This window comes from Scyliorhinus canicula, chromosome 19, assembly GCF_902713615.1.
Source record: "Scyliorhinus canicula chromosome 19, sScyCan1.1, whole genome shotgun sequence".
Classification (NCBI taxonomy): domain Eukaryota; kingdom Metazoa; phylum Chordata; class Chondrichthyes; order Carcharhiniformes; family Scyliorhinidae; genus Scyliorhinus; species Scyliorhinus canicula.
This window is the reverse complement of record NC_052164.1, coordinates 17,021,722-17,047,930: the sequence shown is the minus strand read 5'-3', so window position 1 is coordinate 17,047,930 and position 26,209 is coordinate 17,021,722. Positions and strand designations below refer to the sequence as shown.

The following is a 26,209-nucleotide window of genomic DNA, read 5'->3' as shown; positions in this document are numbered from 1 at the left end:
GGTCCTGCCTCTATTCTCTGTGTCCATATTCCTCTTTAAAATAAAACCAGACTTTCGTTCCAAACTTTGGGTACAAATCACATCTGGGGCAATCCACAGTCCTATCGTCTCAAGAAGCGTAGTCTTTAATATAGAAACTCCTTCTGCCTTCAAAAAACAAAAAAACCCAGCCGACGTGAAGTGTGCCTGGGTTGGGGAGGAGGGAGGGAGACTCCTAATGGTCTGGTGCACCCGGAATTGAAGCGGTGTTTGTGCAGTCACCGGGCAGATGCTGCGATCTATTTGCTTCGAGGCTGGTAGAGGGAGTGCGAGAGATTGCAGAACGGTCGGATGGACCGAATGAAGAGTTTCGGCGGAAATGTAAGAGTGAGCAATGGAGAGGGGAAGAGCTCGGAGTTGTTGCGCCGAGGGGCAGCGAACGACTAATTGCAAGGATGGATATCGAAGGGGGAAAAACATGTGATGTGGTAGATCAGTCAGAGGAAACGCGTTGGTTATCTCCGAGTTTAGCACTGTGACTGGGGAAGGGGGAGACGTGATTCTTACCGTGTGGATCCGCACAAAAGTTCTGGGGCTCTCGATTTTGGGGGCAAACTTCAATCATCTCCAATGGCATAGTTCTCAAGTGAGAAACTCTTCAATCACCGAAGGGGAAGATGCCTGTTATGAAAGGCTTGTTAGCGCCTCAGAATACCTTTCTGGACACCATAGCAACGCGGTTTGATGGAACACGTAAGTCTGAAAGAGACAGCACTGAAAGAGAATGAATTCCTGCTTTGCCAATGGCTTTGGGATATTGATTTGAGTTTATGAAAGGTGGTTGGGGGGGGGGGGGCGGGGAGAAATGCCACCGATTAGCATCAGGCTGAAAACAGGAATCCTCCTCATTTTCCCTGTTCTCGGTTTTTGCTTGAAATTGGGACTTTTGGTGCGGTCCAGTGAAGCCAGTGGAAATTTCTGACCCAGTCACTTTATGTAAACTCTGCGGGTTATCAGGTGAAATCTCGATATGTGTAAAATAATACACTGACCTCAGAAACTGGAAAAATAAACTCTCTTTGTTTGTTGGTTGCTTGTGGTCTCCAGGGAGACGGTAGGTGGTAAACAACCGAGAGCTCAGGGCTTCGGAGATATTGAAAACTGCGTTTGTAAAGTTATATTCACCCCTTTGGCGATGTAATCGGGGTTGACACAAAATAATTGGCCACAAAATGCGAACGAAACTGGACGTTTGAGGGGTGGCCATGGGTTAAAAGCTGTTCTGCCCCCCCCCCCCTCCCCCCCCTTCTCGACCCTGTTGCATTGAGAGATGGAGGGCTATGAAACCACCAAAGGTCGAGAGGAGGTTAAGGTATTTTGCAGGTCATTTGGCTGCAGTGTTAACTGGCTTCGCCCAGGACTCCGAAGCACAGTGTAACAAGTGGCACCGTTTCAGCACCACGGACAGCTCCTGCTCTAAATGCTGGCAGCCTGAACTCCCTCGAGCCAATGGAAGGAGCTCCTTTAAACCTAAAACGCCAAAGAAAACCCCATTTTTTTGTTCTTACATAATTCTAGTTTAGATTTATCTTAATTCATTACCACCTATTATCGATTTATTAATTTCTATTTGTCCTAATGGATAAACCTGCAAACCTCGTCCATAGACGAGCCTGCAAAAATACGAAAATATGCAATTAAAATCACTCTAACAATCACACTTCTCCCCTGCCACTCTACAAATCATATAAAGTAGCACAAAGTGGCTACTTCGAATTGTCAATTGCACCCAGTAAACTTTGCATTTTCTTTTTTTGTGTGTGTCTAATATAAATATGCTATTTTTCCGAAGACTTTCAGCCCTTGAGATTGAAGATCCTGACGAGGCAGAGATATTGAGGTTTTAGTGGGGGTTATTTTAATCCAAGTTACTGAACATAAATTCAATTCTAGTTCATGTTATTAGCTAAAGGATACGTTTTTTTGCAACTTCATCTGGGCTGCCTCTGAGCACCCTTTGTCTATCTGGAAAATAGAACATTGTCTATGCTTTTCTGTCTGTTCATTCAGGAATAGACATCATAGAAATGATGACAAAGAAGACATTGATTGCCCAATTGCACCTCATCTTATGGAGCTATCTAATGTAATTTGATTTTGCTGCTGTCTTCCTGTCGCCTTTATAATAGGAAGCAAGTTGACTGCATGTTGTCCTCTTTCCAGTGTTAGTCCCTGTTCTTCCTTCCTGAACACATACCTTTAGAGTACGCACCCATGCACATCGGCTGTTTTTGCATACCTCATCTGAATGGTCAATGTTTGCAAGTCAGCCTTGGCACAAAAATCTAAACTGACACTTCAGTGTAGTGCAGAGGGAGCACTGCATTGTTGGAGGTGTCGCTTTTTGGATGAGTTGTTTTTTTAAAAATATTTTTATTCTCCATTTTCACATTTTCATCCAAATTTTAACCCACAAAACAAACCATCAACAATAACAAATGCAATGTCAATCCCCTGGTCAACAATCCCCTCCTCCCCCCAACCCCCAAACAGCTCCCAACATTTTAAGTACAAACATCAAAGAAAAGGAATCAGGAATCCACTATCCACACATACACAGTCCAAAATTCCCAACAGGATCCGCCTTTGGGCGATCAGCGAGGCGAAGGCTAAAACATCTACCTCTGCACCCGCTTCCAACCCCGGCTGATCCGATACACCAAATATGGCCTCTAGAGGACCTAGCTCAAGCCTCACATGCACCACCTTCGACATTTCACTGAAAAGCTCCCTTTAATACCCCTCCAGCTTTGGACAGGACCAAAACATATGAACGTGCCCCCCCCCCCCCCCCGCAACACTCACAAACATCCTCTACCCCCTCAAAGAGTGGGCTCATCCTCGCCTTTGTCAGGTGCGCCCTGTACACCACCTTCAGTTGCATCAGCCCAAACCTCGTGCACAACATTGAGGCATTCACCCTCCGGAGTACCTCACACCACAACCCCTCCTCCATTTCCTCTCCCAACTCCTCCTCCCACTTTGTCTTAATGCCCTGGATGAAACGTTAAACCATGTCTGTCTGCTCTGTCTGCTGGAGTAGGTGTAAAGGATCCCATGGCACGATCTGAAAGAAGATCTGGGATTTCTCCCTGGTGTCCTAACCAATATTTATCCCTCAGTCGACGCCACAAAATAGGCCACAGTTTATCTTCTTAAATGCTATTTGTGGAAGTTTGAAGTGTGCTAATTGGCTGTTGAATCTTTTGCATTACAACAATGATTGCATTTCAAAAATGCATCTCTGGCTGTAAAGATAGCCAATGGTCATGAAAGGCGCTATATAAATGCAAGTCTTTCTCTCCTAATAATTAGTGTTGTCAGTCTATTGAAACCCTCAAACTGGGAACTGCCGTAAATTTACTGGTAGACTTAATTGTAGCTTCCGCACACATTGCGAACAAGGTAACATGAGATTTAGCATATTTTTGTAATGTTCTAAAACAGGGAGATGGCAGAATAGCGATGCTGGATATTGTACTCGTAATCCAGAGGTTTGGACAAATGCCCCAGGGTCATGAGTTCAAATCATATCGCAGCAGCTTGGGAAATTTAAATTCAATTAATACGTCTGGAATAAAATGCTAGTCTCTATAATAATGACCATGCACTAATGAATTGTTGTAAAAACCCATCTGATGTCCTTCAGGAGAGGAAATCTGCCATCTTTACCCGGTCTGTCCTACATGTGACTCCAGACCCACAGCAGTGTGGTTGACCCTTTGTTGTGGTGTAACGAGCCACTCAGGTATAACAAATTGCTACAGAAAAAAACATTGTGGTGCGCCTACACCATATGGACTGGAGCAGTTCCTGAAAGTGGCTCACCACCAGCTCTTCAAGGGTAATTAGGGATGGGCAGCAAATGTTGGCCTCACCAGAATTGCCCAAACCCCAAAAATAAATTGAAAAATACGAGAATCCATAAAGAGTTCAGATGATATCTGGCAGGTGTGATGACATGCTTTAGAGCTCAGCACTGACGCCACAGGAAGTCTAGGCATGGATTCATGCGTATGTTTTTTTTTCATTCTTGCATGGTCTCAAACTGCAACATCTAGAAGGGAAAATCTAGGGCTACAATTGTGGAGCAGGGGGACAGGGGTGATGGAGAGGGAGCTGTTGTGGTGTCAGGGCTGAGAGGGTGTGTGGGAGTAAGAAGGTTACATACCATGGGAAAATGAGTTAAACCACAATGAAAGACCTTGGGTGCCTGATTATTTCACTGACTCCTGAGGTGTATCTGTTTCTTTGTTTTCCTTATAACCTGTATACAGATTTTGAAATTTTTATGTCCTTTTCATTCCAATGGTAGGCAGTTGAATTATATGACCTGAACTTGGAAGTAATAATCTACCACATCATTCACACGGAAGTATTGTTTTACATTGTGTTGTTGAAGTAGTATTGAGTTGTATTTCATAGCTTGCTGCAGGGGGATAATTAGGCATACACTGTATATCTCACAGTAACAGATTGCACTGGAGTTAAGTGCATACATGTATTTAAAGTCCTTTTTGACCCACAATCTTGAATTTATCAGTGTTCATTTTGTTGTTTAGAAAATTAGCTTAGATAATTAGAATAGGCAGCCCTGGAAAGAAAATTAATTAGAATTTTACCAAATTGTCTTTTCAACTGTCGTCACTGTAAACGTTTGCTCGCATAATTTGCAGAATACATTTTGATTGACTCAAAAGCAGGTTGCTTCATAGCGCCAGGGAGCCGGGTTCAATTCCAGCTTGGGTCACTGTGCGAAGTGTGCACGTTCTCCCGTGTCTGTGTGGGTTTCCTCCGGGAGCTCCGGTTTCCTCCCATAAGTCCCAAATGTCGTGCTTGTTAGGTAAATTGGACAGTCTGAATTTTCCCTCAGTGTACCCAAACAGACGCCGGAGTGTGGTGACTAGGGGCTTTTTACAGTAACGTCATTGCAGTGTTAATGTATGCCTACATGTAACACTAATAAAGATTATTATTATTGTTCAGAAATGTGAAACAGTTTAGTCAAGGACACATGGAAACATAGAAAATAGGAGCAGGAGGAGGCCATTCGGCCCTTCAGGCCTGCTCCACCATTCATTATGATCATGGCTGATCATCCAACTCCATAGTGTAATCCCGCTTTCCCCCCATAGCTTTTGACTTTCTTTACTCTAAGTGCGATATCTAACTGCTTCTTGAAAACATACAAAGTTTTGGCCACTGCCTGTGGTAACAAATTCCACAGACTCACCATTCTCTGGGTGAAGAAATTTCTCTGCATCTCTGTCCTAAATGGTCTACCCCACATCCTCAGACTGTGACCCCTGGATCTGGAGATACTCACCAGGGAACCTGCATCTATCCTGTCCAGTCCTGTTAGAACTTCTAGGTTTCTGTGAGACCCCCCCTCATTCTTCTGAACTCCAGCGAATACAGTCCTAACCGATTCAATCTGTCCTCAAAAACATCAGTCCCGCCATCCCAGGAATCAGTCTGGTAAATCTTCGCTCCACTCCCTCGAGAGCAAGAACATCCTTCCTCAGATAAGGAGACCAAAACTGTACACAATATCCCAGGTGTGGCCTCACCAAGGCACTGTATAATTGTAGCAGGACATCCCTGCTCCTATACTCGAATCCTCTCGCAATGAAGGCCAGCAGACCATTTGCCTTCTTTACCGCCTGCGGTGCATGAAATGCTCTGCATGCACGAGAACACCCAGGCCACATTGCACATTCCCCCTTCCTAATTTATGGCAATTGAGAAAATAGTGTGCCTTCTTGTTTTTGCTACCAAAGTGGATAACCTCACATTTATCCAAAGTATACTGCATCTGCCATTCATTTGCTCACTCACTCAACTTGTTCACATCACACTAAAGGATCTCTGTATCCTCCTCACAGCTCAGCCTCTCATCCAAGTTGGTGCCGTCTGCAAATTTAGAGATATATATTTTGTCCCCTCATCTAAATCATTAATATATATTGTGAATAGCTGGGGTCCTTGCACCGATCCATGTGGTGCCCCACTAGTCACCGCCTGTGAATTTGAAAAAGACCCATTAATTCTGTGGGCAGCATCGTAGCATAGTGGTTAGTATTATGGCTTCACAGCGCCAAGATCTCAGGTTCGATTCCCGGCTTGGGTCACTGTCTGTACTGAGCCTGCACGTTATCCCCGTGTCTGCGTGGGTTTTCTCCGGCTGCTCCAGTTTCCTCCTACAAGTCCCAAAAGACGTGCTATTAGGTCACTTGGACCTTCTGAATTCTCCCTCTGTGTACCCGAACAGCCGCCGGAATGTGCTGATGAGGGACTTTTCACAGTAACTTCATTGCAGTGTTAATATCAGCCAAAGGCTTTTTTCAGACAGATTGAGGGAAGGATTACTTTGTTCATATGGAAAGGGAAAGTGGCCAGAGTTAGAAAGGTGCTGCTACAGAGGGGAAGGCAGGCAGGGGGTTTGGGTCTTCCGACCCTGGTGTACTACTACTGGGCGGCGAATGTGGAGAATGTGCAGAGCTGGGTCAGAGGGGTTGATTCCCAGTGGGTCAGAATGGAGGAGAGTTTGTGCAGGGGGTCGGGATTGAAAGCACTAGCAACGGCGCCGTTCCCAATAGCCCTGGGGAAATACTCAGGGAGTCCAGTAATAATAGCTTCAGTGAGAGTTTGGAGGCAGTTTCACCAACACCTGGGGGGGGGGGGGGGGGGGGGGGGGGGGGGGGGGGGGGCGGGGGGCGCTAATCACGTTAATATGTTTTGGTCCTGTTCAAAGCTAGAGGATTACTGGAAGGAGGTTTTTAGGGTTATTTCTAAAGTGGTGCACATGAAACTGGACCCGGGTCCCCGGGAGGCCATATTCGGGGTGTCGGACCAGCCGGGGTTGGAAACGGCTGCAGAGGCAGATGTTGTAGCCTTCGCCTTGTTGATCACCCAAAGGCGGATCCTGAAGGGTCGGAGAGCAACCTCTCCACCCTGTGCCCTGGCGTGGCGGGGGGAACCTGTTGGAATTCTTGACTCTTGAGAAGGTTAAGTTTGAACTGAGGGGAAGGATGGAGGGGTTCCACAATTCATGGGCATTTTTCATTATGCACTTTCAAGAACTGGATAACATCGAACATTAGTTGGCGTGTGTGGGTGGGAGGTTTGGGGGGAGGGGGGGCAGTGTGTATTAATGATGACTATGGGTGATCCCTAATTCCTTTTTGTCATTTGTTTGTGTGAACATGCGGGCTAATGTTTGGGGTTTGGTGGGAGGATGGGATCGTTGTTATTGACATGGGGATTGACATATTTGTTACTGATTATTATTTATTGTTGGTCGGTGTAAATTTGGGAGAAAATGTGAAAAAGGAGGAGAATTTAAAAAGTATTTTTAAAAAAATACACAATTCACTTTTTGGCCATGATTTTTTATTTCAATAAGAAGCCTTCCTCACTTTGGTTTTCAAAGTGTTAATATAAATGTGACATTGTTCTGTTGCCAGAGCTGTGACGCAGTAATAAATGTCGGATTGCTCAGTACACCAAACTGTGATGGAGACACAGGCTACAAGTTTCAGGTGTATGGAGTGAATATGCAAACTTGGCAAGGGTTCCAAACAAACCTCGAGCCAATCTGGCAAAGGAACATGTTTGAATTCTATCTGACAACAATACTTCTAGAGCTGGAGAATACTTGCTGGCATGGGTCAATGAAAGTATTGATGAGGCAAATAGAGAAAAGAACAACATTGGCCAGTGAGTTGCCAATCAGACGGTATAAATTTAAGATTAACATCAAAAGAATAAAGTGAGAGATTAAAGGAAAACATTATGCAGGGAACTGTTAGGATATGTAATGCAATGATGGAAGCTGAATCCATAATTATCCCTTTGAAAGGAAGTAAATGAATATGTGAAAAAGACTCTTACAAAAATCAGTTTGTGTGCCAGTCAGTGCGATGGGACTAAATGAATTGCTCTTTTAGGCAGTCAATCGAAGTTTAATCATAGAATCACAACAGTGCAGAAGGAGACCATTCAGTCCACCGAGTCTGCACCGATCCTCCGAAAGAGCACCCGACCTAGGCCCACGCCTCCACCCTATCCCAGTAATATCACCTAACCTTTTGGGCACTAAGGGGTAATTTAGAATGGCCAATCCACGTAACCTGCACATCTTTGGACTGTGGGAGGAAACCGGATCACCCGGAGGAAACTCACGCAGACACGGGGAGAAACTGCAAACTCCACACAGAAAGTCACCCGAGGCTGAAGTTGAATCTGGGTCCCTGGTACGGTGAGGCAACAGTCCTAAGCATTGTGCCACCGTGCCGTAATGGGTCAAAGGGCTTTTATGCTATTAAATTCTATGGTTCAGGAAGGAATTGGGTCAACTTGACCAAATTCAGAGGCATGTTTCTGTCTAACAAAGAGGACTGGGACCCAAGGACTGGGAGAGGAAATTCCTGCAGTATGATGATCTGTCAAATGGTGATCTCTTATCCTGCAGGAACGTTCTGCTAATTTTGAAGAGACCTTAAGGGGAGGTGAAGCAGTGCAAAATGGTGTGTTTATCTAGCAATCATATAGTTTACCCGGATGAACACATTGGGGAATATTTTACTGTTGACTTTGGGATGTCAGGTCAAAGCGTGGACCCCTCCCCCAGGCCTCACTGGCCTCCGGCAGGACTGGCATGGCAATTTGACAGCAGGTCACCTCCTAATTGGCTGCCTGCTGGCTCACCGTCCAATTGACGGCCGAATCAGAGGGTGCTCAGCTCCAGAGCCTCGGCAGCGTCAGCTAAGGCAAGTCGGAGGCATTGAGGGCACCTCAAGATGGATGCCCTGCGACTTGCCACAGACAGGCTGTCTCCATGAAGCTGGTGGGCTTACCCATGTGGTGGGGATAATGCCAATGGGCCCGCGAAATGGTTACTGATTGGACCCTTAATTATGCAGCTTGGCTGCCTTCCATCATGGAGGTCTGCAGCCTGCTCCCGGCTCTGGGAAACATCCCAGGGGCTGATTAAATTTAATCCATAGTTTTCCCCATTTGCCAAAAGAGATGAGAATTGACATCCACAACTCATCAGTCATATAACTAGTCCCACCTGGTGATTGGACTACTCACGAAGAAACATCTGACAAATGACTAGTCAGGGATTCCCAGGCAGCGATATCATCATGTCTGCTGTCCCAACTTCCTTTTGGAAATTAAACTTCTGCCTGGACTAATTGTTGGACAGAGTGGAGAATATTCATTTTTGTTCACAGACGCAACTATGCAAGAACCAATAGAATCTCTTGTGCTGCCTTAACGGCGCATATTATGTTTGCTTCCTCTTCCATACACATCACGAGGAGAATTCCCATGATGAAAACCCTTTCAGGTCTGTAATGATTTATGAGGAAGCAAATCATTTGTGACAATTTGGAAAAGACCCCATGGGAAGCGTCAAGAACTGGGGGGGGGGGGTGGGGGGGGGGCGGGGGGGAAATTAAATCATAGGATCCCTACAGTGCAGAAGGAGGCCATTTGGCCCATCGAGTCTGCACCGACCTTCTGAAAGAGCATCCTACCTAGGCCCAATCCCCCACCCTATCCCCGTAACCCCGCCTAGGGGCAATTTAACATGGCCAATCCACCCAACCTGTACATCTTTGGGAGGTGGGAGGAAATGGGAGCACCCGGAGGAAACCCACGCAGACACGGGGAGAACGTGCAAACTGCACACAGACACCCAAGGTCGGAATTGAACCTGGGTTCTTTGGCGGTGTGAGGCAGCAGTGCTAACCACGGGCCCTTCCAAGAATATGTACTGTTGCTTAGACACCAGCTTTAAATAGGTGATCTTTATAGTTGGTGATCTGCACATCAACATGGCAGGAAATGGTGTGGAGTGCTGGCAGATCCATAAATCTATCTAGAAATGCCCCTGCAGATCCTACTCCTGCAGATAAAAACCCTGATGACTTTGGATGGGGAAAGAACATTCGTGCTTTTTCTGATTCCAACCTGAAAGCCACCCAAATCAGGCAATATTTATTGAAAGATCCAGGCTTAGTATGTTGCTAGATCCTACCTGCCTCTACCCTCACCAACTTCTATTGACTTGCTATGCATTAAGTCCTCTTTTTATTGATTTCAGATTTCCCTCATACCTTGTTCCACTGTACCTCTGCAATCATCATCAGCCTAGCCCCAGCATCTCACCTCGGTTCTCCTAACTTTACTCTTCTGTGGTTTTCTTTACACCCTCAGTGGCATAGACTTTCATCCACCATTCCGTTAAATCCCTCTTCATTTTGCCATCTTTTTCTTTATTTTCTAGAGCTTAACTCTTCAACCACACTTTCTTTAAAAGCTCTCCCACTTCCTGCTGTTGCTCTCAACAACAACAATTTGCATTTATATCAGGGGTGGGATTTTCCGTCGGCCGCCGCTGGAATCGCAAAACGCGATAGGGTGGAGCATCAGTTTTGACAATGAAATCGGGGTGGGTGCCGGGTTGAAATGAAATGAAAATCGCTTATTGTCACGGCTAGGCTTCAATGAAGTTACTGTGAAAAGCCCCGAGTCGCCACATTCCGGCGCCTGTCCGGGGAGGCTGGTACGGGAATCGAACCGTGCTACTGGCCTGCTTGGTCTGCTTTAAAAGCCAGCGATTTAGCCCAGTGAGCTAAACCAGCCCCCTTTGAACCAGATTTCACCAGGTGAACCAGGGTTCATACTAAATTGCAATTCTACGGTGCCTCCACTCCGCATGTACAGTAAACACCGTTGGCATATCATTAGACAGCCTGACCCGGTGTTCTCCAGGGCCTCCGCGTTCCGCCACTTCTACCGGGGCGGAATTCCCGACGGTGAGGTTCACTTGTGCTTTCAAAAATCATGAAACAAGCACCGTGGCTAATGAGGGGGAGAGATGGGGACGACGGAAAGTGTCCAACATCACCATAGTGTGCTGACAATTGTGCCACTGGCCGGGGGGCTTCTGCCAGGGCTGTGGGAGGTGGCCAGGAGGTGGGCAGTGATGTCAGAGTGGATGGGCACGGAACATCATTGCCGCAGCCTGCCAGATAGCCATGCACCTACGCACGCTGCTGACTACCCACTCCAAACTTATGCCACAGGCCATATGGGTACCAAACCCCCTCAGGCCACCCCCTTAGGCACCCTCTGGCCTCAGCCGAACCATCAATGGGATGGGCGTGCTCCAATGCAACTAGTGCCACCTTGTTGGCTGGGATGTGTGTGTGGGGAGCGGACTGCTGATATGCGGCTGCAGCTTGTCAGCCTCCCGAGTGTCAACCCCGACCTGGCAAATCCAACACCATTTTCCATTTGAATCGATCGTGTTCCACGTTTCTCCACTGATAGCCCCATAAACGGTCAGTGAATAGGTCCAGGTGCGACTCCAGTAATGCTGCCTGGCGTCACCACTTAGGGTGTGATCTTCCAGCCACACTGTGCTGGAAAAGCATCTCGCTGTGCCGCAGCGTGGCCGTTCAAAGCCAGGAGACCCCATTCCCGGGATCCACCCGGCTCGCAACCCCTCGCGAGAAATTGCAAGGAGAATCCCGCCCACAATGGGCGGGATCACGTTTTGGCAAATCTGCATATTAGAGCGAGGCTGTAAGCCTTATTCTAATGTGCAGATTCCCGAGATACCTGAGGCTTTGGGATTCAATCCCTTCACCGCGGGGGCCTTGGGCGAGCGCTGTCTGGTACTGGTCTCCACAAACGGTGACCCGATGGAACGGCACTCGTGAGGTTCCCAGGAGGTCAGAGCCCCCCAGCTACAAGCTCTTTGGGCAGGTGGTGCCCTGTCGCTACTGGTGCCACCTTGGTACCCTGGCAGTACCAGCCTGACACCTTGGCAGTGCTACATGGGTGCCATCTTGGCACTGCCCAGGTGGTGCTGGCTGGGGCACTGCCGGGGCAGTGACTCGGGGGAAGGGGGGGGCACACTCACCTGAGGCCAATGTTCTATCACTACTCATACACCCACTGGCACTCACCTCATACCACACCCCTGCACTCATCGGACAGAGCACAAAGGCAGCTTCTGTAGGCAGCGCCGGCCCTAGGGTTGCTGGCGCCCCGGGCAAGCTGAACTTCAGCACCCTTGGGGGGGGGGGGGGGGGGGCGAGGCGGGCGGGGGGGGGGGGGGGGGCGCCGAGGCGGGGGGGCGGGGCCGAGGCGGGGGGGGGGCCGAGGGGGGGGCGGAAGGAGGGGGGGGCGGAAGGAGGGGGGGGCGGAAGGAGGGGGGGCGGACGGAGGGGGGACGGGGGGGGGGGGCGGCCGGAGGGGGGGCGGAGGGAGGGGGGGGGCGGGGGGGGGGGCCGAGGGGGCTGCCCTGGGGGGGGGACGGAGGGGGCCGCCCTGGGGGGGGGACGGAGGGGGCCGCCCTGGGGGAGGGCGGCCACCGCGCATGTGCTGGTTGGCACCGGCCCAACTGCGCATGCGCGGGACCCGAGTCTCTGGCGCCCCCTAGCACATGGCGCCCCGGGCGACTGCCCGAGTTGCCGGCACCTTGGGCCGGCCCTGTCTGTAGGTGTGAAAGTGATTTCAATAACAAACAGTTCATACACGTGCCCTATACCCAGAACTAATCTGTGCCCTGCACCCATGCCAACTTACTCAGTCTAAATTTTGGGCCTTAAGGGCCCTATGACTACGTCTAGGTGGTTCTCCAGACGGTACAGCAGAACTGGAGGTGGACTCCTGTGATTCCTCCTCTGTGACTGGGGATCCCTTTGGCGGCCGTTTCCTGGGGCGGCCCGGCCTAGATGGGCCAGGCTGTGGCTCGGGCGACTGGGATGGCAAGCTGCCAGCCTGTCCTGCCTGTTGCCCACCAGATGCATCGGGTCTATGGATGGGTGTGGTAACTCCAGGAACCCGGGACCCGTCTGGGCGGCAGATGATTGCCTGCACCGGGCTGCCCTCCGACCGTCTGGCCCCTCGGCTGCTCCTGCCTCCACCTGACCGGGACAGCTGTCATGTGCACACCAGTTAGTGTCCCAGATGCCTCATCGCTAAAGTGCCCAACTGAGGTGAGTGTCTCTGCGATCGTGGAGGGTGTAGGAGACAGCAGTGGCGTCATGGCGTGTTCCTCATCTGACCCGAAGTCTGGGGTCCCCTAGAGTGGTGATTCCTGTCCATCAGTCCCCTGTGTGTCAGTGTCCTGTCCATCCGTCCCCTGTGTGTCAGTGTCCTGTGTGTCAGGATCCTGTGAGTTAGGCTCCTGTGCGTTAGGCTCCTGTGCGTTAGGGTCCTGTGTGTTAGGGTCCTGTGCGTTAGGCTCCTGTGCGTTAGGCTCCTGTGCGTTAGGGTCCTGTGAGTTAGGCTCCTGTGCGTTAGGCTCCTGTGCGTTAGGGTCCTGTGTGTTAGGGTCCTGTGTGTCGGTGTCCTGTGAGTTACGCTCCTGTGTGTAAGGGACCTGTGCGTTAGGGTTCTGTGTGTCAATGTCCTGTGTGTCAGTGTCCTGTGTGTTAGGGTCCTGTGAGTTAGGGTCCTGTGCGTTAGGGTCCTGTGTGTCAGTGTCCTGTGCATCCGTGTCCTGTGCGTCAGTGTCCTGGGTCGGCTGTGATGGGGGCCTGTTGCTGTGGCTGCCCTCCTCGTCACTGGGTGTGGCCCGCCTTCGTCGCTGCACTCGCACTAGATGTGAGCGGCGTCCGCTTGGTGCTCTGGATCTGTCCCTGGCTCGTGGCCACCCTGGAACATCCTGGGGGATGGCGTCCGCCTGATGGGCCGGGTCTGTACCCCCTTCCTCCATGTCCCCCCTTCCCCCATATCCCCCTCCCCCCATATCCCCATTCCCCATCCCCTATCCCCCCTTCCCCCTCCCCATATCCCCTTTCCCCTATCCCCCTTCCCCATATCCCCCTTCCCCAAATTCCTCTTCCCCCTTCCCCCATATTCCCCATATCCCCCTTCCTCCATATCCCCCTATCCTCTATCCTCCCTTCCCCTTCCCCCATATCCCCGTCCACCATATCCCCCCTTCCACCATATCACCCTTCCCCATATCACCCTTCTCCCATATCCCTTCCTCCATATACCCCCCATATCCCCGTCCACCATATCCCCCCTTCCACCATATCCCCCTTCCCCCATATCACCCTTCCCCCATATCCCCTTCCTCCATATACCCCCCATATCCCCGTCCACCATATCCCCCCTTCCACCATATCACCCTTCCCCATATCACCCTTCCCCCATATCCCCTTCCTCCATATACCCCCCATATCCCCGTCCACCATATTCCCCCCTTCCACCATATCACCCTTCCCCCATATCACCCTTCCCCACTATCACCCTTCCCCCATATCCCCTTCCTCCATATACCCCCCATATCCCCGTCCACCATATTCCCCCTTCCACCATATCACCCTTCCCCCATATCACCCTTCCCCACTATCACCCTTCCCCCATATCCCCTTCCTCCATATACCCCCCATATCCCCTTCCACCATATCCCCCTTCCCCCGTATCCCCATTTCCCCATGGCGGGCGGTCATTTTGCCGGGTCTGTGGGTGGGGTGGGGAGGGCGTCTTTTGTGTAGCGATGGGTGACGCCGTCGCAAATGGCGTCACACCGCTACTAGCCCATTCAGGGCCGGAGAATTTGCGACGTTTCGGGGGGGGCCCGACGCCGGAGTGATTCGCGCCGTTTTTGGCGCCGGTTTCGGGCCATCGCGCCGATTCACGGAGAATCCCGCCCATGATATTTGCAGTCAGTTTACTACATTAGAGACAGCTAGCTTCAAATCAGTCTCTGACTGTACCACTGATGATACGGTATCTACATGATTGCCGTTTAACTAGGACTGCAACAAACATTTTACCTTTTGTGCCCAATGCTCAGCCAATGCATTATTTTTGCCTTTAATAATATAATTAGATTAATTGCACTGGAAAATAATTTGATCAAATGTTTCATTCTGTCATTAAACTCTTTCTTCCTCAAAGTTAAGTGATGCAGTGGCAGAAATGAAGCAACTTTGTCCATTTATAATCTACGCACAAATCTCTGGCAAATACTGTATGCTCCAATGCTTAAGGCATAGGCTTTGTAAACCACAATCCTTGTGGGACACATTCAATATTTTAGCTCCTTGGCATGAAAAGTCCATTGTGTGATATTGTGTGGCTTCTACCGTCATAGAATCACAGAATCCCTACCGTACAGTGCAGAAGGAGGCCATTTAGCCCATCGAGTCTGCACCGGTCCTTGGAAAAAGCACCCTACTTAAGCACATGCCTCCACCCTATCCCTGTAACCCCACCTAATCTTTTGGACACTAAGGGGCAATTTAGCATGGCCAATCTACTTAACCTGCACATCCGTCTTTGGACTGTGGGAGGAAACCGGAGCACCCGGAGAAAACTCACAAAGACACTGGGAGAAAGTGCAAACTCCACACAGACAGTCACCCGAGGCTGGAATTGAACCCGGGTCCCTGGAACTGTGAGGCAGCTGAGCTAACTACTCAGCTGCCTTGTATAGTCTTTCCTGGTGTCTGATGACCTCTTGTCACATGAACCATAGAGAAGTATGACAGAGGCAACTATAGTCAGGAGGAAAATAGAAATTGAATCTAAGGATCCGGCTAATGAGCCTGAACACAATGAAGTTGATGAGCTCCATGGTGCTTTTGTCATTCTTGATGTGGTCGGCCTAATGAGTACTGACCTTATTACGTTAAGATGAGTGGAATCTCAAATTCTAAAAAAGGAACGGCTTATGACACAGCGATCAGCCGCGGTTTATGCAGAAGATGAATTAATGCAACATCATTTCCATTAGTTACATTTGTTTTACAGGGAAAGAAAAGTGAAGTGTAAACAACTGAAGTACAGGACTTATCAATGTTGAAGAGTAAAAGGGAATGTGCAAGCGAGAAGGGAGTAATTAGGTGACACCAAGTTTGCATTTATAATCTAGAATTTTACGTTGCTCAGGTGGACTCACCCCCGACCCGATGTGCCTGAAGTTGCGCGAGAAGACGTCAGGCGCAATCTTGACGTTATTGCGCATTTGCTCAATATCTCGGTTGGCGGATCTGCAACAGAGTCAGAAGTGTGCTCACCGGCAATTTGAATGGCCAATTGGATGCAATTTTATGTGGTCCATCTGTTCTTGTGGTTGGCAGGTGTGCCGATTTGCCAGGTGGCCTTTATGTTTCAGCTGCAACCTCGATTCGGGGCGGGATGAAACATCCGGGCTGAAATCAAATTAATAAAGGTGCCTGGGGACTGAGATTTGTGTTTGAATGTGCAGTCTGCACACAGTTTGCACAATAAGAAGTCTGACAGCACCAGGTTAAAGTCCAACAGATTTGTTTGGAATCACTAGCTTTCGGAGCACTGCTCCTTCATCAGGTGAGTGAAGGAGGGAGGAAGGAGCTGCGCTCCGAAAGCTAGTGATTCCAAACAAACCCTGCTGGACTTTAACCTGGTGTTGTCAGACTTCTTACTGTGCCCATCCCAGTCCAATGCCGGCAGCTCCACATCATGGCTGCCATCGACACCGCAAACTTTTTGCATAGTTTTTCCATTGCAATTTATTTTTTTAGAGGTCAGCAGCTGCCTGAGACAGCTCTGCAGCAGCTTCCCACCTTGACGGCGCACAGTAGGAGCTCAGGAGAAGCGACAGCCCCCACCCTCCCTTTTCTTGATGCTCGGCGACTTCCTGTCCTCCTCAGCAGCTCTGAACCTTCCCCGCGGCGTGCTTCATGCAGGCTGTCCGTTAATTGGCCAGCCAGCGGGAAATCGCGTTCCGGGGCCGACTGCAGTCGGAAGCGTTATTTGTACGTATGTCCGAGGCTGCCAAGTGCATCTGCCTGATTGGCGGAAAATTCAGGTAAAGGGCGCAATTCAGGTAAAGGGGCCTCACGGTAGCATGGTGGTTAGCATCAATGCTTCACAGCTCCAGGGTCCCAGGTTCGATTCCCGGCTGGGTCACTGTCTGTGTGGAGTCTGCACGTCCTCCCTGTGTGTGCATGGGTTTCCTCCGGGTGCTCCGGTTTCCTCCCACAGTCCAAACTCCCACAGGCCAAAGATGTGCGGGTTAGGTGGATTGGCCATGCTAAATTGCCCGTAGTGTAAGGTTAATGGGGGGATTGTTGGGTTACGGGTATACGGGTTACGTGGGTTTGAGTAGGGTGATCATTGCTCGGCACAACATCGAGGGCCGAAGGGCCTGTTCTGTGCTGTACTGTTCTATGTTCTATGTAATTCAACCAAATAGGAACAAAGTCCCATAGTGATCCGCCAACCGAGATATTGAGCAATGGCACAATAGCGTCAGGATTGCGCCTGACGTCTTCTCGCGTAACTTCAGGCACAATCGGGTCGGGGGTGTGTCCAACTGAGCAACGGAAAATTCTAGTTTATAAATACAAACTTGGTGTCACCTAATTACTACCTTCTCGCTGAGAAACACATGGCTGTACAACGCCACTCCCGTTAGTGGGGAATGCGAGGACGAGGTTGCACATAGCCCCGTTTTCTACACCGAGGTGCTCCACGCCCTGGAACGCTTCAGTGTAGCAAGAGATTGAGACACCATTTATAAATCCGTCCTGATCTCTGAGGCCCCCGAATCTCCCCCCCCCCCCCCCAGCTCCCCTCCACCCAGCCCCAAAGTACTGCATTCCCCCCCCCCCCCCCAACACCCAAACAGGGCACCCCAGACCGATCACCACACAATGCCCTGACAGCTGGCAGTGCCACTGGGACACCTCGGCAGTGCCAGTGTACCACCATGCCCAAAGGGCATGCGGCATGCACCTTGGGGGGAGGGGGGAGAGCCCCATTGCATTATATATCGCGAGGCGTTGCAGGCGGGTGGATCAGGGAGCAGTGGATCCGGGAGCAGGGTCTCCCGGCTTTTATCGGTAATGTTGCTCCGCACTGAGCTGCTTTTCGGGCGCAGTTAGATCGCGCCCAAGGAGTTCCCTGATTTGAGGGCTGAGACTGAATGAAGTGCCTTGAATTGGTGAGAAGAGGCCCTATAGAATGAGATGTTCTAACTTTCAGACACAATCTTCAATGCCGAAGACGTAAATAGGTCATCTGGTATTAACACATAGCTTGAGAATTTCTAGAACCATAGATTTCTTACAGTGCAGAAGGAGGCCATTTAGCCCATCACGTCTGGACCCAACCCTCCGAATGATCACCTTACCCTTGGCCCTAGCCCCATAACCCCACCTAACCTGCACCTCTTTGGACACTAATGGGCACTTTAAGCATGGCCAATCCACCTAACCAGCATATCTTTGGACCGTGGGAGGAAACCGGAGCACCCGGACGAAACCCACGCAGACACGGGGAGAAAGTGCAAACTCCACACAGATAGTGGCCCATAGCCGGACTCGGACTGGGGTCCCTGGAGCTGTGAGGCAACAGTGCTAACCACTGTGCCACCGTGCCGCCCCTAATGCAGGCACGACAGTAAATAGTAAATTATAAATGGATAAAAGCAAATTACTGCGGATGCTGGAATCTGAAACGAAAGAGAAAATGCTGGAAAATCTCAGCAGGTCTGGCAGCATCTGCAGGGAGAGAAAAGAAAATGAAATGAAATGTAAATCGCTTTATTGTCACGAGTAGGCTTCAATGAAGATACTGTGAAAAGCCCCTAGTCGCCACATTCCGGCACGTGTTTGGGGAGGCTGTTATGGGAATTGAACCAATCTGCTGGCCTGCCTTGGTCTGCTTTAAAAGACAGCTCTTTAGCCCTGTGCTAAACCGGCCCCAAGAGCTAGTAAACCAGAGCTAACGTTTCGAGTCCGATGCCCCCCCCCCCCCCCCCCCCCCCCCCCCCCTCACAGCGCTGAGGACCTGGGTTTGATCCCGGCCCCAGGTCACTCTCCATGTGAAGTTTGCACATTCTCCCCGTGTTTGTGTGGGTCTCACCCCCACAACTCAAAGGTGTGCAGGGTAGGTGGATTGGCCACGCTAAATTGGGAAAAGAATAATTGGGTATTTATTTTTTTTAAAGATGAAAGTAAACAAAGATAAACTGTTTTCAGTGGTTGAAGGGCTGATAATCAGTGAGCACAGGCGCGAGATGGTTTTCAACAGACTTAAGATGATTTGCAACAGAACCAGAGGCAAATGTGTCAAAAAGCCATTTTTACGCAACAAACAGTTCAGATTCGGACTGCACTGACTGATGGTGGAACCAAATCCAATTCAAAAGGAGATTGGAAAAGTGCTTGAAGCAGGAAAAAACTGCAGGACATGGGGGGGGGGGGGGAGAGAGAAGCAGTGGTGTGGAACTCACTGGAATACCCTTCCACACTTCACCATTCTCTGATTCTTATAAAATCTCTAGAAATCCAGACCTGATTTTGTGTACCGTGATTGGAAAATACTTAAACTAGATTGCGTGAGAAGGGAAAGAGTATCATTGCAAGGTACTAAGAACTAGGTTTACCAAATCATTGAGATAAAAGAGCAAGATGTTCAACAAAGAAATAAAAGGTCACAATAGTAGTTGCCCACGCATGGTTCTTAAAATTAAAATGAAGTACTTTGCTGTTCACATGAGGAGCATCAGGAACCAGATGATGGAGTGGCAACATTTCGTGGGGTTTGAGAAAATTGATATATTTGGACACAAATTTAACTGAAAGAAGAACATAGAACATAGAACAGTACAGCACAGAACAGGCCCTTCGGCCCTCAATGTTGTGCCGAGCCATGATCACCCTACTCAAACCCACGTATCCACCCTATACCCGTAACCCAACAACCCCCCCCCCCCTTAACCTTACTTTTATTAGGAGTTGGAGAGGAAGTGTGCCTCAATCAGTAAATACACCATATGTTCTGGCACTGAGCCCAATAACTAAGGAAGTCCCAAATTCAATGCCAGAGTGTTGATCATGGATTGTAACCAGTCTCAGTAATACAGGCAAGGAAGGGGAGGGGAGGGGAAATGAAGAAGCTTCTGGTCACTATTGAGTGATCTCCTGTGGAAAACGTGGTTGGTGCATGAAAATTGCTCCCTGACAGCACCCCCCCCCCCCCCTTCCCATGGTTTGGCGAGCTGCTGCCACTCGTTTACCCGGTTGTAACATAAAGAAGGAGCAACAGAGTGGTTAGCACTGCTACCTCACAGCACCAGGGACCCGGATTCAATTCTGGTCTTTGGTGTCTGTCTGTGAAGTTTGCACGTTCTCACCTGGGTTTCCTACCGGTGCTCCAGTTTCCTCTCACAGTCCAAAGATGTGCGGTTTAGATCAATTGGCTGTGCTAAAATTGCCCCCTAGCATCCAAAGTGGACAGCACGGTAGCACAGTGGGTAGCACTGTTGCTTCACAGCAGCAGCGTCCCCGGTTCGATTTCCGGCGTGGGTCACTGTCTGTGCGGTGTCTGCACATTCTCCCCGTGTCTGTGTGGGTTTCCTCCGGGTGCTCCAGTTTCCTCCTACAAGTCCTGAAAGATGTGCTATTAGGTCATCTGGACTTTCTGAATTCTCCCTCTGTGTACCCGAACAGGCGCTGGAATGTGGCGACTGGGGGCTTTTCACAGTAACTTCATTGCAGTGTTAATGTAAGCCTACTTGCGACAATAAAGATTATTAAATTAAAGATGTGCAGGTTAGGTGGGGTTACGGGGATAGAGCGAGGGAGTGGGCCTAAGCTGGGAGCTCTTTCAGGGGATCGGTACAGACTCAATGGGCTGAATGGCCTCCTTCTGCACTGTAGGAATTCTATGATTCTTCATTAAAGCTGCCAGGCGCCGATTAGAATGATTTTACTATCTTTGGGCCAAAAGAACGGAAAAGGGAAGTTCAAATTAGGAGGACGCATAGCTGGTAAAGAAGGGGACAAAAGCTTATCAGCAGAAACAGCAATTTTAAGAGGATTGAATCAATTTAAGTGGGAACCTTACAGTGGAGGTGTTTAGCAATCCATTTTGACGGGTATCAAACAAAATGAGAAAAATAAAATGTGCGTTAGGAAAAGGATATTAATTTTGTAAAGCTTTTAATTATCCTGAGCTGAAGTACAATGAAGGAACAGATCCAATAAGCACAAATAATTGATGGATCTCGAGTACTATTCCTTATCATTGTCGGCTTGTTAAAGGAGCAGCAGGGAACAGGGTTTACATCGCACAACATTTACTAATGAGCTTGAGAGAATGGAAAATTTTAGATGTGAAGAAAGGATTTGATTTCAGTGATTAGTGTTGCCCATTTTCGATCCCAAAATGTCGCCAATACTGTTGCTAATATTAATGATAATGTTGGTGAACCACAAGCCTTCCCTTATATCGATCAAATGACCACATAACCAGTTAGTTAGTTCAAAAGATGGTTTATTTACATACACAGGTTACCTCGACATGTTTGCATGTTACACAATATCTACTACGAGTTAAACTACACCTATCAGCTACAATAACCTATACTTAACTTGAGGGCGACCGATACTGTGCAAATGGATAAGGCCTTTATCTGGATTTCACTTGGCTGGTTCGAAGAAAGTGGCTCTGTCTCTGCTGGGCTCATCCGTCAAGTAGCGATCATTGGTCTTGAACTTGGCTGTCTGTTCCTGCTACAATTGGTTTGGCACAGGCCAGATCCAAAAGAGATAGAACGCACGGCTGTGCTCTCTTTTATCCCTCTGGGACTTCGCGCTCTTTTGGGCGGTCCTTAAACTTGGACCCAATAGTTCGACAGGGATCTGATCACTCTCTTTGATCTCGACCAATAAAGGGGCAGGTGCCTTGGTGACTGGGCAGGTCGTTAGTGGTCATTGACCTTGGCAGTTGGGCTTCCTGAGTAAAGGGAGTGGCATGAATCAGCCTGTGGCTGTACCAGTTGCTTGATTGGAGTTCTATTGTCCTGGGAAAATGGGCCATTAAAATGCAAACGAGGAGGGGGTTTCAATCAGGTCTGGTAACCTGTGTTTCAGATACACATAGGCTTTGTATCTGTCTGAGTCCTGGGTTTGCCATAATTCCCATGGTTCTTTGCAGGTGGCATCTTAGATGGCTACATCCCGTCCTCTTGATCCTGAACGCGAAGTGTGGTGGATCACACTATTGATCCCTGTTCATCCTTGGTGGACTGATCACCCTTGGTCAAGACAAGGTTCTACTCTACTCTACCTTATGGTTTGGGACATTTACCTAATATTTCATTAATAGATTCATAAATTAATTCATCTCTAACGGTCACTATAATTAGGTCACTATAAAACATTTAATTTGTCCGCACAGTCGATCTCTAGCTAACACTATCTAAGCTGCTCTCATGCTGCTGGTAAATATCAAAGAACTTATATCCAGTACAAAATTTAAAACAGCAGCAACACATTTCTACTTAATCTTAACAAAATTAAAGAGGTACATGGTTTATTCTTAGCAGCGATTGGCACGTGAATTTAATTTTGTTGAATTCCAAAGAAGGGGGATCGGACTGTCTATATCGGGGAGCGGGAGGCTTTTGCTCGCCATTTACGGAGTCGAAGTGTCTGAATGACACTGCAGATTATTGCAATTACTAGAAGGGCCTCTACTATGCATGAAAGGGGGCTCCATTTGGCAATGTTTTTGCTCCAAGTGGGGGTTTCAATGTCTGTCTTATGTGTGGTGTAGTGTCCGGGCTGGTGGTGGGCTGTTCTGAGGTCATGTTCGGGGCTGGTGTGGTGTTTGTAACAAGAGTGCCAAATCGAGGGGTAATAAATATTCAGTACCCTTCATGGACTGTCCGATCATGAGATTGTGGGGGGTGTAACCTGTTGAACTGGAAACGGTGTTCCGGATAAACATGAGAGCAAATGGGAGGACCGTGTCCCACATGGCATTGTTCTGTTGCACCATCTTCCTAATGGTGGCTTTTAAAGTTCGATTCGTTCTCTCGATAATGCCACTGGATTGGGGGTGATATGCTATATGGAATTTCTGCCTGATCCCAAAAACTGTTAAAACATTTTGCATGACTCTGCCGATGAAGTGGGAACCTTGGTCTGACTCAATGCTGCGGGGGAGATCCCAGCTTGTGAATATCTGTTGGGTCAAAATCTTAGCGGTGGCCTTTGCTGTGTTTATCCGTGAGGGAATTGCTTCTACCCATTTAGTAAAGGTGTCGATTACAGCCAGCACGTAGTTGAAACCATTTCTGCAAGGGGGAAGGGGGCCAATGTAGTCGATTTGCAAATTTGTCCAAGGGCCATTCACAGGTCGGGTGTGACGTAATTGTCCTTTCTTTGAGTAATGTCCGGGATTGTTCTGCGCACAAATCAGGCAATTCTCAACATAATGGGTTACATCGCTTTTTAAATCGGGCCACCAACACAACGGTTTTAAATGGGCAATGGTATTGTCTATCCCCTGATGTCCATGTCTGTCATGAAATTGGTAAATGAGCTGGTTTCTGTCCTGGGTGGGGACCACATGAATTCCGTTTTTTAAAACTATGCCGTCCTGTACAGTCAGTGCATCCTTCCATTTATCACAGGAGGCTGGAAAGTTGCTGTCTAAAAGGCTGTCGTCTGCATTTTGGGCTTGGGACAGATCCTCAATATTGGTCTGGGAAACCTGGACTGAGTGTATTAGTTCGCTTTCGGGTGGCTGCTAGAAGTGACCATGGCGTGATCCTGCTTTGGCTAAGGCGTCTGCCTTTACATTACCGGGTAGGGTGGAGCGATGATGGCTTCTTACTTTAACAATACCTTCTGTACGATCTGAGGCTGTGTTGAGAATGTGCTTTAACAACGGGGCAGAGGGTAGGGGTTTTCCATCGGCTGAAACAAAACCTCGAGATTCCCACAGGGGCAGGAATTCTGTTAAACTGTTGCACACATAGAGGCTGTCCGAGTGTATGTCTGCGGGGGTTGGAAAAGAGTCGGGGTGCTGAATTACGTAGGCTATGGCTGTGTGTTCTGCTGATTGTGAACCTCGGTGGCCGGGCAATGTTAAAAAGATCTCTTCTAGTGGGCGTCCCTGCGCGTCTTCTACATAAATTCCACAACCAGTAATCCTAACTCCATTTTCGATTGTGGAGGAACCGTCTCCATACATTTTTTAAGCATCCCCTGTGGCTTGGGAATTCTGTGTCTTACTGCCTGCTCATGAGTGTAGTGACTTTGGGATAAAGGGTCCTGTGTGGTGTTGGGCTGCTATGATCTGGCACTCATGTGGGGTCCCTGCATATTGGAGATTATCGGCCAGAAATGTGTGGGTCTTGGTTTTACCACAATGTCCCTGCCTTGTAACAGTAGTGTTCAGCGAGCTTCTCTGATTTGGCTGACTGAACCGTCTTTTAATCTACCGTCTAGTAATAGTTGCGTAGGGGTATGCTTGGTCAAGATCATTATTAGGTTAAGGCCTGTGATGTACGTAAAGTACTGTACTGTGCAAAAGACTGCAAGCATGTGCCATTTTCAGGCTGAGAATCCTTGCTCTACGGGGTCTAATACTCTTGAGGCATAGGCTACGGGTCCTAAGTGATCATGTCGTTCTTGCAGGAGCACTGCTGATAGGGCTCGGTTGGTGGTTGCTACTTCTATGGCATAGGGCAAGTCTGGGTTTGGAACTTGTAAAGCGGGGGCTGTGCCTAGGGCACGTTTTAAAACATCAATGGCGCCTGTGTGCTGCGGAAGCCATTCCCATGGGGCGTTCTTTTTAAGGAGCTCTGAGAGTGGAGCTGCTTTAGTGGCAAAACCATCTATATGATTTCGCCAATATCCTACCAAACCAAGGAATGACAGAGTGCAATGACATTTTGGGGCAGGGGCAATTCAATGATGGACTCGATCCGTTTTTGCTCAATTTCTCTCTTCCCGAGGGTGATGATGGTGCCTAAATAAAGAACCTTTTCCTTTAAAATCTGGGCCTTTTGGGGGTTGACCTTTCATCCAATGGATTGCAGTAGGCCTAGTAATTCCGATAAAAGCTCTAAGTGTTCCTATTTTGTGTCCGTTTACAAGAGCAGATCATCTACATATTGTATGAGGCATTCGGGTCGGGAAAATTTAGAAAGTCTGTTGACCAATTGTCGGTGGAAAATGGAGGGGGAGTTATGGAATCCTTGTGGGAGGCATGTCCACATGTACTGCGCCCTTGAAACGTAAATGCAAATTTATATTGACAGGCCTTGTCTAACGGGATGGACCAAAAGCCATTGCTGATGTCCAGCATTGTGAAGTACTTTGCCCGTACTCCCTGTTTGAGCATGGTCTCGGGACTCATGGGAACAGTGGGGGCTCCTAAAGGGGTTACCTTATTAAGTTCTCGGTAGTCGATTGTTAGTCACCATGAACCATCAGGCTTTTTTATGGGCCAAATTGGGGCATTATTTGTGGACGCTATGGGTCAAATAACTCCTTGGTCTAACAAACTGTTAATAACCTTCAAAATCTCAGCTTGCTGTGAGAAACTGTATTGGTTTTGCGGCTTTGGATCGGGACCTGAAATCTTTACTGTACCTGGGATCTTCCCACGATCATGTTTGTGTTGTGCGAACGAAGCTTTGTGTTTTATGAGGACCTCTCTAATCGTCTGGTCTGCACTAATTGTTTGCGGATTAAACCAGTAGTCCCCTACTGAGAAAATCCTGTTTTCATAATCCCCTTCTGTGAGCGTAGCGGGAGCCCGAGCTGTTTTGGCCATTCGCCAGACACATTTGTTTACTGGGTCAAACGAAAGGTTATGGGAGCTCATAAAATCAATGCCTAAAATGTGCTCTGCTGTTTGGGGTAAGTCAACTAAAACGACAGGGTGTTTGGTGCTAATGTTCCCTATCTGAATGGGTACGGGAGCTGTGATATATCCTTGCTGTATGTGGCCAGTGAATCCACTCGGGGTGATGGTGTCTGTGGTGGGCCATTCGTCCTGTTGAAACATGGTGGAGGAGTTTAAAGTGGTGCGGAATCCTCCTGTGTCCCAAAGGAAATCGACTGTATGTCCCCGGACTGTGCCTGTAACTACTGGTCTGCCTAATTTGTCCCAGCGTGTGTTACAGACTCACGTTGCGGAGTCCGAACACCGTCAATCTGTGAAATTAAACGCTAAATCGTCTGAATGGACGCTAACATTATGCATGGGCCTAACATTGTTCCTGAGTGGGGGTTTGGTTGTTGGTATCGGTGCTGGCTCGGAGGGTTTTGTCGGCAATCGCGGGCGTAATGTCCCATGTGGCCACAATTGTAACAACCTCGTGGTGCCTGTGCTC

The 26,209-nt window shown here is 48.8% G+C and overlaps 1 protein-coding gene across 1 annotated transcript in view; it reads left to right on the top strand.

Moving 5' to 3' along the window:
- Window positions 1-203: 203 nt before the first annotated feature.
- Window positions 204-26,209, top strand: part of kcnh4b (potassium voltage-gated channel, subfamily H (eag-related), member 4b) — a 235,106-nt gene continuing 209,100 nt past the window's right edge. Inside the window, 1 exon segment of the mRNA XM_038779453.1 lies at window positions 204-732. Coding sequence (XP_038635381.1) covers window positions 657-732 — 76 coding nt within the window. The 5' untranslated portion in view covers window positions 204-656.